The sequence below is a fragment of the Etheostoma cragini genome, chromosome 18, assembly GCF_013103735.1.
Source record: "Etheostoma cragini isolate CJK2018 chromosome 18, CSU_Ecrag_1.0, whole genome shotgun sequence".
Classification (NCBI taxonomy): domain Eukaryota; kingdom Metazoa; phylum Chordata; class Actinopteri; order Perciformes; family Percidae; genus Etheostoma; species Etheostoma cragini.
Window position 1 is genome coordinate 4,274,842 of NC_048424.1, and position 12,356 is coordinate 4,287,197.

Here is a 12,356-nt window from a genome sequence, read left to right on the forward strand (position 1 = left end):
GGCGAGGTTACAAAACTGCCATAAACCGATGTTACAAAACCTTTAAAATGAGCGTTTACGCAACATTTCTGATTTTGATAAAGACTCCCGTTTGTTTTGCATTAAAAAAAACTTTAAACTGTGATTAAAAAATAGCGTCATGAAAATTAAAAGGGAAATATTTCAAAAAGTAAAACAGACTTTCATATTGACAGATTTTTATTGTAAAACATACATTTAAATAAGTACAGATGAGTTAAAATGTCGTGTAAACACAAGTGGTACATAGTTAATACTTTTAAACACCCTGTTTATATCTCCCCTCAAAATGGACATAACAATGTGTAAACGTCTTATCGCTATTATTTCAGTGTTTTAATGAGTCTGAAATCAGTCGGCTTTTATTTTAGTTTATAACAAGTGTTTCCTATTAAGTGTGTAGCTGTGTCTAAAGTGTTTATATCTGGTTTCATATCCCGCTGCCGCCAATTTTTTGTTGTTTATTGTAATCTTTAGGCGTTGTCATTCGGACAATTTAGCACCACAACCGTTGTATATACGGTAGTAAATATCCGCATGCGCACATACTCGCGTACACACGGCAGTCAAAACGCGCTGCCACCAACTGTGGTATATAAGGTTCGTTTGGACTCTGAGGAAAAGGAGGCTGTTGGTCGAATTGAGAATTTAGGAAAAGGTTTAATGCAACAGAAGTGATGAAGATGATAAGACAAAGACAACAAGACACAAACAAACACAACAAACATAATAACACTGCAGCTGACAGCGGACTGGATCCTTGCTTCCCCCTGATGGAGTCACGTGAAACCAGTGATGAAAAGTCCTGAAACACTCTGATTTATGTCCTGCACCTGGGGGCGGTTCCTTTTCACCTGGCACATTCAAATCCATTCTCATTGGTCCGATGTTGTCATGACAACATGCTGAGTGCATCTTTGCTGACAAATGACAACCTGCCTTGTAACACTGCACCTTTGGGGTCGTTTTGGTTACAGAACAAAAGCTTCTGTTGTGTAAATGTGAAACTAACATCAAGAGTTTAATTAGAATTGTATTGTCTTAGCCTAGACCAGGACCCCAGGGGACAGGAGACATAAGGCTACTTCCTGGTGTGAAACAATCGGGTTCTTTCTATATGTTAAATAGTTTTCAATTCTATTTATCTGGCAGAGACAGAGGGGGGTAGGTGAGGTACAAGAAAAAGGCCCATCCTGACCTCTTGACAGACCCAATGCTTCTTAATCCTATCCTGGCTGCATCATACAAAGTTTATTACTTTTTTATAACTCAACACTTTTAAAGTGCGAAAACAACCTACACAATCGGTTTGCACTTGCCAAAAAGTAATATTTAATTGAAAAATGATATCCAACAGATTATAGCCCATCCGGAACTTTCTACCTGTTAAAATATCTTTTTAAACCTTAGCCTATATTTTAAATGACATTTACATCAGAAACACAGTGACAGCGAACCGTTGCGTCACTTGACGGTTTGTTCCACGTAGGGTCGACAGCCTAAACACATTAAAAGGCCACTGTCTTGTTTTTAAGATGATCTGAAAGCTTGGTACCTTTGATTTAGTCTCTCTGAAGCTCAAATAATCGCCTCATTTTCCCTCAAAACCAGTGAAGATGACAGATCAGCTGTTTCCGGATTGGAGCGCTCCGATTGGCTGCTTGGGGAGATGACGACACATCCTGTAGATGTGGGTCAACGAGCGGCGTCTCCCTTAGCGACAGGAACGGCTACTGCACATCCGTCGTTAAAAAACGTTTTTGTAACGCATTTGCAAAATATATCCACAATTTACATGAGAAAAAGCCTTTATTTTATATATTTTCACTAAATATGAATGGTAATTATTTTTTCCTTTTAAAACTTATTTTAAATTTTGTTTGTTTTTTGACCGTTTTTAAAAAAATAAAAAAAATAAAAACGATATACAAAATACTATATATATATATTTATATATATATATATATATGTACTTTTTCTTCTATGTCTTCTAATATTGAAGAAAATAGGCTTTTTCGGTGTAAAAATCCTTTTTATGGTTTTGTGTTATTTACACTAATGTCCTGTACTTTTATTCTTCTCGACAGTGTTTGTGAACACTGTTGTTTCTTGTGCCACCGTTTTGACCATTTAAATGCATTTGACAAGTGAATGTAATTAAGACTTTTTTTTTTTTTAAGTTAAGTTTTTTAAATTGTGCTGAAGTACCGCTTCCCGCCACATGATGTCCCTGTTTCTATGGTAACTCCGCTTCCGCCAGACTCTTGTTTTTATTATGTTATTTTTAATTCATTTTCTTTGGGCAGATCTTTCTTTTGGCTTCTGCTAAATGTCGGTCAGTAAGGCAAGTGGGCGGGTTCCTCATTAGCCAATGGCGCGCCCTTATCACGTTCCCGGTACAAAGTCGTCCGCTCCCATTGGTCACACCCCCTGAGAGCTGCCTCCTGATTGGATGATCGCTGTTACCGGGTGGTGTGCGGAGAGAAAGAAAGAAAGAGAGTGGTCTGAGCTCCGGTTGTGTAACATAACACGTAACAGCGCCGCTGTCGTCGAGCAGAAACTTCATATCGGACAATTTATGTGTTAGAGAGACGGATTGGACCCTATAGAAGATCTTTGGTTTGTGTTTATATAAAGAAATGAACCCTAATAAACGGATAAACCCCTTGGTTTTCCCGCCAATGACATCGTGCAAAAGAACATCCAACAAAGCAGGAAAATAATGATTTTTCAAAATGACTTTTGTCATTTATATTATATTAAACTGGAGAAATCCCCACCATCAGAGCAGCATATCTCTACCAGACTCCTTGTAAATAATCACTACTTTTAGCGTGTATAGAGCAGCATATCTCCACATGTAAATGGGTGAATTAAGAGTTTATTTCCACCAGACCGGAGAGGTGATTGTTGGAACAGTGGAAAGATGAACCAAGACGGCTTTTAGTAGTTTTATTTAGTTTCTGTCCACTTTGAATGACTTGTGTTTTAAGATGATAAAGTCCTGATTATTGACATGGAGTCTGGTGGGTTTGGTGATGGTGATTTCGAGGCTGTTCCATGTTAAACTAACTTAAAAGGATCTTACTCTTTAACTAAAAGGTCTATCTCTGTAGGGATCCTTTCATAATGTTGTTTCATCAGTCACTTAGACGCATGCAGGGGCGAATTGGGTCCAGGTTGAACAAAGTCTCCTGTTGTCCCTGAAATTAACTAAATTATACATTGATAAAATGCAGTGATATGAGAACAAACTTCAAGACCAAACTTCACACAAACATTTTTTTCATGGTAAATTGTTATTATAAAAAGACATATTCTTCACCATCGCTTACAGGCAAATGTTCAGAATTGGCATTATTCCGATATAAGCCGATATTATTAAGAATAACATTTAATAACGAGGTATTTTCTTACTGGCTACACTGTGGGCCAAATCAAGCTATTTAAAAAAAAACAGCACTTTCTCCTCAAATGTTCCTTAAATAATAATAATAATAATAATAATAATAATAATAATAATAATAATGTGTAAAGCAATGATAGCACTGTAGATAGTATCACAGTGAAGAATACTGTCCACTGACATTTTTAAATTTTCAACTCAAATGGTCAATAAATGCAGACTGGAATACACATAACATTCAAATAGATATCAAGATATTTACAATATTTACAGTCACAGAACTAGGCTAATAATAGAAGCATGATACAGAGGCTTTGGCAAAAATAATTATAAAAAAAGAGCGTACATTTAGCTAAACGTGACATTTACACAGGAAGTAAACATGATCATAGACGGAGAGAAAGAGTACAAAAACAAGCAAGATTTCAAATAAATCCAGTGCAATGTCAGGTTTTTGTTAGTTTTCTGTCCGTGTTTGAATAGCAGCCTGTCGCCTTCGTCCTCCTTTTACTTCTTCTTGTTCTTCTTCCGGTGAGTTTGTGTGGTTGTTGGAAATAAAATGTCCTGAGGAGGACGGGAAACTCGCCCCGTCCTTTTTGCTGGCTGCTCCGGCTACGTTTACACGGCATCCACTCAAAACATCTGGATTTTAATTAGATCAAGACGATACTTTGATTATTTGAAGCGGTTGTATAAATACCTTAATCATCATCGTTTGGAATACTGTGGATTGTGTGTACGTGATTCTGATTTATTTTAGTTTAAAAATGAAAAAAAAAACAGTTATGTAAACTTAAAGTTGGGCATAAACAGGTGTAAGCCCCGCCCACTCTGCTTTGATTTCGCCCTGCAGCTTAGGCTGGAAACCTGCACGTTTATCTCAAGAGCGTCAGCCTCTCGTCTCTAAGCGTAGCTCCTGTGGCGCCATTTTAATGCTACGAAGCCATCACCTACAGTTAGCATTGCATTGGCCATTTATTTTGGCGCCACTTTGCCAGTAAATAACTTTACATCTGAAGCGTATCAAGACTTTTTGTCCGTTGTTCATTTCTAAAGGAACACAACAATGTACAAAATGCTCCGTTACCTTGTACGTCACATTATGGATCCGTAGCAGACGTTTTTTTTTTAAATAGGCTAACGACTGTGTCATAACCACGCAACTCACCATCGCATAGTCAACAAATCACTGTATTGTCAGGAGAAGCTCGCAGACTTATTAGCTGTTTGGGTTTATTACTGACGTTAAGTAGCATGTCAGTTAGCAGTAATTAGCCTGTGCCTATGTTAATGTTAACTAGCATGTTATTTGCCTATGTTATCTCCTAACATATACCTACTCTCTCCATCTCTGCAAGATTGGGAATGATTGATATTTCTCTTGGCACAGCTACCAGAAGACTTACAACATTCAGACATGTTGCCTACGTCACATCTACGTCTTCAAGCTCAGTTGGAGGCTGCGCAGTAACGCCCAGCCATCACTGGAAAAGAGCTTCTATTAACCTTCACTGGTCTCCGTCCAGAACAACGGGATCTGTTGGTCCATTTCTTTAACTGTCTGTGGTTTATCTATCCTGCTTCCATTACAAATCTGCAGGGACCGATCACAAATTGGCTTATCCACCTGACGCACTATTGGCGGGATTAACGCGAGGACGATAAAGAAGCTGCCATACAGAGTCAATGAACTATTCCCGTTGGTCCCGTCTTTTGTACAGACCACTGTGACAGGAAGTTACTCTGAGACAGGAAGCTACTCTAAGAACGGAAGATACTCTGAGACAGGAAGCTACTCTGAGACAGGAAGTTACTATGAGACAGGAAGCTACTCTGAGAAAGGAAGTTACTCTGAGACAGGAAGCTACTCTGGGACAGGAAGCTACCCTGAGACAGGAAGTTACACTGAGACAGGAAGTTACCCTGAGACAGGAAGCAACTCTGGGACAGGAAGCTACCCTGAGACAGGAAGTTACACTGACACAGGAAGTTACCCTGAGACAGGAAGTTACACTGAGTTGGGGCATCTCGGTTTTAACGCCTCAGCAGTTTAGTTTTCTGGAGTGTGATGAACGTTTTCACAGACAGAGGTCGCTAGTAACTGTGATTAAAATAAGTTTGTTGTGTTGTACAATGCTTCTGGTTGGTGTAAACGCAGTCGGAGCTCAGCGACTGTCGTCGCCATGGTCACCAGCAGAGTCTGATTGGTAGAAGAGATCCTCCAGATGTGGAGCTGATTAAAAACAAAGGGCCACAGTTGGACCTGTCCCTGTGTGTGTGTGTGGTATAGTGTGTCTGTGTGTGTGGTATAGTGTGTCTGTGTGTGAGTGTGTGTGTGTGTGTGTTTCTGTGTGTCTGTGAGTGTGTGTGTGTGTGCGTGTCTTTGTGTGTGTTATTTGCCCCCCCGAGTTGGCCCCTGCGGGGCTCCAGATGAGTGTCAGTTAGCGGTGGAGACCAGCATGCCAACAGGAAGTGCGGGGCCTCGGTTTTGGCCCGTGGGCTGTGCTACTTTATTGGCGTCCCGGGTCTCGGCGGACCACGACACCGCTGACCTCTTGTTGGTCTTATGCCGCCGGGCGTGTTTGGTCAGGTGGTCGCTGCGCATGAAGCGCCGGTCGCACACGGTGCAGACGAACTTCTTCTCGCCGGTGTGTGTCCGGCGGTGGCGAGAAAGCTCGTCGGAGCGGGCAAATTTTTTGTCGCAGCCGTCCCAGTGACAGCTGAACGGCTTCTCGCCTGCAGAGAGGAGACGGACTGTTAGTAAACAAAATATGTAATATGTAATATGTAACAACGACATGTTCACGGTGGATTAAAGGTGCAGCAGGTAAGATTTATTAAACTAACTTCCTGTCCTATCTGCTGAACCTGACTCTATGTTCCTTTAGAACTACACGAAGCAGGTAGGCTACGCTAGCGCCGCTTACAGCCTGTAGTGGGATCTGCAAAAACCCACCGCTCACTGTTCAGATGCACCAATCAGGGCCGGGGGGGCCCCCCAGTTAGACACCCCGTCCCCCCCCCCCCGCCCGGGGGGGGCCCGGGGGGGGGTCTAACTGTACGTATACACTGCCGCCGACTTGAGCAGCAAAGAAGCTCTGGCCAAGACAAGGACGCTTATCAAAAAATACGGGGAAGCTTTTTGACGCTCTGGCTGCTCTGACGGCACGGCCAATACACTGACACTAGAAACCTTTTATTAATTACATATATAACGACAGGATTGTTAGCTTGTTGGTCGCATTTGTCTGTGTCTAGCAGCCGCCAGACTCTAACCTCAATTTACCCGTGAAGGACGTCACTGTGAGGGACCGCTTACAGACGATGTGGCCGGCAGGTAACGCTAACTTGTCCCTAGGTCCAAACAACAATAGATCATAAATTATAGGTAACCCAGCAACGGCTTTTCCTCCATTTTTTCAGAATTAATGTTTTGGTAGGAACCAAAGTTTACATTGTCTGTTTCTCTGGGATCAGCCAGCATGAAGGAAGTCTATTTTCCAATTGGTTGCTGTTTGCCTCTGAAACACGTCATAGCTCGTTACCAAAAAGCCAAAAAAAAACATAATTTCTACTTTCTAATTGACACTCAAAATGCCTAAAATGCCCGAAACGCACTGCTCAGACACACGCATTTCATTGCTTCCTCCCCCGTGCACGAGCTGCGGATAGGTTATTCCTCTCATCTCCCCCTTTTCACACGCTCCATCGCGCAAAGCTCTCCCTTGTGAGGGGGAGGGGGGCTTAGGAGACAGTTTTGGGCTTTAGCAGGGGGGGGGGGGGGGGGGGGGGGGGGGGGGGGGGGGGGGGCGACTGAGTAGTTGTCAATGTTCACATTCTTTGGCTAAATTGATCTTCAGAATCCTACCTACAGCACCTCTAATGTGTGGATTATTTCCTGAATGAATGGATTAGTAGTCTGGTCTCTAAAACGTGGATCGGTGTTTCCCAAAAAGCCCAAGATGACGTCCTCAAATGTCTTGTTTTGTCCTCAACTCAAAGATATTCAGTCTACTGTCCCAGAGGAGAGAAGAGACTAGAAGATATTCACATGTATCAAGCTGACATCACACAAGTTCACCTGTTTTTACATAAAGAAATGACTCGATTATTAGAATAGTTATAGACAACTAATCAATTCAACTGTGCAGCTGTGATCCCAGCTGTTATTTGTCCCGTAGCGTCTGGTCGTCCCACCTGTGTGCGTGCGCAGGTGAGCCTTCAGGTGCGAGCTCTTGAAGTACGTCTTCTTGCAGCCAGGGAAGTTGCAGACGTAGTTCCGTCTGCGGGAGAAGTCAGCCTGCGAGGTGCCGCCACCGCCGGCCGCTGACATCGGCATGAAGAGGGGAGCCGGGGCCAGGGGGAGAAGCTTGGTGTTGCCCAGGGTTACGACGGTTTGTTGGCCGGGCGGCGTCTGCGACACGGACGCCTGCGGGACCACGAACATCACGGTGCCCTGCGGCATGGCCGAGCCCACCAGCAGAGGCTGGGCGTGAGTTTGCATCTGCACCGGCGCCTGGAGGAAGGCGGAGATCATCCCCGTACGGCTGCTCACCGGGAACACCTGGCAGAGAACCGGCGAGGAAGAGGAAGCGGACGAGGAAGACAGCGGCGAGGAGTGAGGCGGAGACGCTGGAGAGGGAGGAGAGGACGAGCTGCCTGGAGACGCAGGAGCGCCGTCCTTCTCCTCTGGAAGAGTCCCCGGCGTGGAGGTTTCTGTCGGCTGCGTGGCGGAGGGTGGCAGTGGCGGAGGAATGCTGAGGCTGTCGGCAGTGTGGCGGATAACGCTGGTGACCATCGCTCTGCCGGGGGAAGCCACGCACGACGACTCTGTCTGAGGTGGAAGCAGCGTTACTATAGTAACACTAGCAAACACACTCTACAAGCTAACTCAAACTAAATGAACTGTATTAATAATAAACCTTGGGTGGAGGTGTGGACGTCGCTGAGGAAGAGGAGGGTGGAGGCAGGCAGGTGTAGGAGTCACCGAGGAGGAGGGGGGCAGGGCCTGGTAAGACGGGCCGAGACGCCGCCGGGTTTAGGGCCGCGGAGGACGAGGACGTGGCGGTGGCTTCGGTGAAGCTTGGACTGTGAGGTGGAGTCATACACTGAGGGAAGAAGGAAGACCATCAAGCCCTCGGCCATTATCTCTTGGTCTAATACTTGGAAGAACGAAACAAGTTACACACACACACACACACACACACAGAAACACATACAGACAGACACACACACTAACAATGAAACGTTTCCCCACCAGGGATGACAGAGCAATCAGTTCCCCCCAAATTACACACACACACACACACACACAGACAGACAGACAGACAGACACACACACTAACACACACACACACACACACACACGTTAACAATGAAAACGTTTCCCCACCAGGGATGACAGAGCGATCAGTTCCCCCCAAGTTAAACACACACACACACACACACACACACACACACAGACAGACAGACAGACAGACAGACAGACACAAACACATACACGTTAACAATGAAAACGTTTCCCCACCAGGGATGACAGAGCGATCAGTTCCCCCCCCTCCGGGTGGAGATGGATGGAGTCGCAGGAGTCAGAGGTGGGGGTCAGGGGGCGGGGCTTGTGTGTCCTTTGACCCCAGAAGCTCATGCTGACAAGCGCCTCGGCCGCCTCCAGGTCGTGGTACTCCACGCACGGCTTCAGCTCCATGGCCGCCGCTGCCACCCGGCCGGCCCCACGCTCAACCTGAGGGGGGAAAAAGATTATTCAAAACCACCCAGGGTTCAGTGTTCAGCATATATAAATATATTTGGAAAAGTGGAAAGATGATTATTTTGGTTCTGTCGACTTTGAACGAAATGTGTTTAATTATGCTTAAATGACTGTTTATTTACATGGAGTCTGGTGGGTTTAGCGAACGCCATTTTGCGGATGTCAGGTTGAAAAAAACGGTAGTAACCCTTTAATAAAGTACTCGGGATCCTAACTAACTTATATTTTAAAGCTACGTGGTCAGTTTGTGAACCAGTTTATAAATGCAGTACTTCCTGTCTAGAGAGAGAAGTGTTAGGGATGACATCATGCTGCACCGGCGGGAATGCATTTAACGCTTTAAAACCATCACAGATTTGTGAGCTTTGCCCCGTTAATTAAATAAAAAACTGCAACCGGATCCGTGTCTGAATGAGATCGTCACACAGAGCCCTCACAGAACAGATAGCGTCACAGCTCATGTGGTTTTCTTGCAAACTTTTCTGAAAATATATTTTAAAAAAAAGAAAAGTTTTATGGAAGCAAAAAACTGCCAAACTATTTCCTTTCATTGCAACCTGCGTGTGTGCGTGTGCGTGTGCGTGTGTGTGCGTGTGTGTCTGCGTGTATGTGTGTGCGTGTGTGTTTGTGTGTGTATGTGTGTTTTGTTTCTTCCATCTTTTTGCCATTAGAAACTGTTTGGAAAGCTGCAAAGATGAATTGAATATGGACTTTGTGAATTGGAATCAATTCAGGAAATCATTGGCGATACCTAGCCTGAATGTACATCACTCATATCATGTGTTTCTGTTCAAATAGCTTTAATTAACAGCCAACAACATAAAAAAATCAACTTTACGTCTAAGCGGTTCCTTGCAGAAATCTCCTTTGCTATTAAAAGACGTCTTGATGCTTTGACCTGAGAGTAAACTAACATCACCATCACCGAGCCCACCAGACTCCATGTAAATAATCACTACTTTTATCATCGTAAAACACACTTCATTCCAAGTGGACAGAAACTAAATAAAACTACCAAAAGCCGACTTAGTTTATCTTTCCACTGTTCCAACAATCACCTCTCTGGTCTGGTGGAAATAAACTCTTAATTCACCAGTTTACATGTGGAGATATGCTGCTCTATACACACTAAAAGTAGTGATTATTTACATGGAGTCTGGTGGAGATATGCTGCTTTACACACGCTAAAAGTAGTGATGATTTACATGGAGTCTGGTGGGTTTGGTGATGGTGATTTTGGGGCTGTTTAACTTTAAGTAACAACTGTATATGATGACATCGTACATACATACTGTATGTTTCATAGGTTAACACTACCGACTATAATTAAGCCACAAATGTAAAGGAAAGTAGGATCCAAGTTGGAAAAAATAAGGTATTAACCTTTAAAAAAAATAGATAAATAAATGTGGGTTGAAGGTGGGGGGGGGGGGGCATTTGGCGGCATTTGCAAGTACAGAAAGGAGAGCGAGAGACCTAGATATAGAGATACAGAGAAGGGGGGGGCGCGCCTCTGCAGCGTCCAGACGGAGCCTCCCCTGCACCCAGAATAGATGACGGGAGGTGGCTGCCAGATATTACACCACCAGGAAATGAGCCCCGCCCCGCATACGCCTCTTCCCTCATTTACATGCACCGACTCACCCCGGAGAGAGAGCGAGAGAGGAAGCTTCAAACAGGAAGTGCAATTGGAGAAAACTTAAAAAAATCTCTCTCACACACACACACACACACACACACACAGACACACACACAGACACACACACACACTGTAATTTCCCACGTTTAAATTTGTCACAAAACACATCACTGCAGCATAAAAACAATGCAGAGACAGTTACTCACTGCCATTATATCTCTTGTTCACATAGTCAATTAAAAATGCAAACTAATTAATTTACTTGGATAACATGCCATAGACATGACTCTTAAAAATATCCAAATTTGAACCAGTTTATTTCAGATTTTTCCAATCAGATGTTGTTCATTAAGTGTCGATAAAAAATAAAATATCAGATCCATCGATTTGTCACACAAGTCTGTTTGTCTCAAAATAAAAGCACAGAGAGACACACACACACGCAGAGAGAGACACACACACACACACAGAGAGAGAGAGAGAGAGAGAGAGAGAGAGAGAGAGAGAGACACACACACACAAAGAGAGAGAGAGAGACAGAGACACACACACACACAAACACAGAAAGCGCGCGCGAGAGAGAGGTTCTTCATGTAAACATTAGAGAACATATCTGACGGTTCCTTCTTGTTCTTACAGCTCAATTTCTCTGACAATCTCTCTTTCCCATCCAACATAAACTCAGTCTAACAACCACCGACATGTTGGAGGGAAAACAAAAGTGTGTTTAATGATCCACAATGTACTAAATGCATGACTGGGTGAGTGATTGGAGCAGTTCCTACATTTAGCCTATATTTATAACTTCAAGTTCACAGATATAAGATTGGATTTTAAAAAGCTTCCTGCACAGAAGACGTCTAAAATGACTCGTGACGGATGGTTTTGTTTTTGCATGTATTTACAGATTTTGGTATTCTAAATATAAATATCCCTATCATAATTGATATTATATAAACTTTATGATATAGCGATGCACTGCAGTGAAACTGTACACACACCCATACACACACCCATACATGCGCACACACACACACACACACACACACACACACACAGGAGACACTGGGTTCACTATGACCTCAGATAAACCAGTCTACAGCGCTAAAATTAAAACATTAAACCCGCCTTTGAGGAGCCTCTTTTAACAGTCTATGAACGCGCTTTACAGCAGTGTTGTTAATAAATATACCGGTTAATTATCGGCTTAGTTAAAATAAACATGCAACAACTTTATTTCACAAAAACACGAGCCGAACAGTTTTTTTAAACGTAAAAGAATAGGCGGAGAACAAAGAGGGAGACTGACCTGACAGGAGCTGAGCATCAGGAAGAGTCACAAAACGTGCGGCGGATAATAAAAAAACAAACGTTTAACAGAGCCAGCAGCGGGAGTGTGTGTGATCAGTCAATAATCAGACTGGCTTCTTCAGCTCAGCTGAAAGAAACCTGAAAACACACACACACACACACACACACACACACACACACACACACACACACACACACACACACACACACACACA

General features: G+C 43.6%; 1 protein-coding gene across 1 annotated transcript; it reads right to left on the reverse strand.

Annotated features, from left to right (window-relative positions):
• Window positions 1-5,749: 5,749 nt before the first annotated feature.
• Window positions 5,750-12,335, reverse strand: klf11a (Kruppel-like factor 11a). The gene is made up of 5 exons (XM_034900839.1): window positions 12,140-12,335; window positions 8,952-9,164; window positions 8,347-8,532; window positions 7,622-8,258; window positions 5,750-6,160 (listed from the first exon to the last, which is right to left on the reverse strand). Exons 1-5 carry the CDS (start codon window positions 12,155-12,157, stop codon window positions 5,862-5,864), a joined length of 1,353 nt encoding a protein of 450 aa, XP_034756730.1. The 5' UTR covers window positions 12,158-12,335; the 3' UTR covers window positions 5,750-5,861.
• Window positions 12,336-12,356: the final 21 nt, after the last annotated feature.

Excerpts from the sequence above, each read along its gene's own strand:
- klf11a (XM_034900839.1), bottom strand. Across the intron at positions 8,533-8,951 it reads TGATCGCTCTGTCATCCCTG|TGTATGACTCCACCTCACAG; the intron begins GTGGGGAAACGT and ends TTCTTCCCTCAG. Across the intron at positions 8,259-8,346 it reads CGTCCACACCTCCACCCAAG|ACAGAGTCGTCGTGCGTGGC; the intron begins GTTTATTATTAA and ends CTTCCACCTCAG.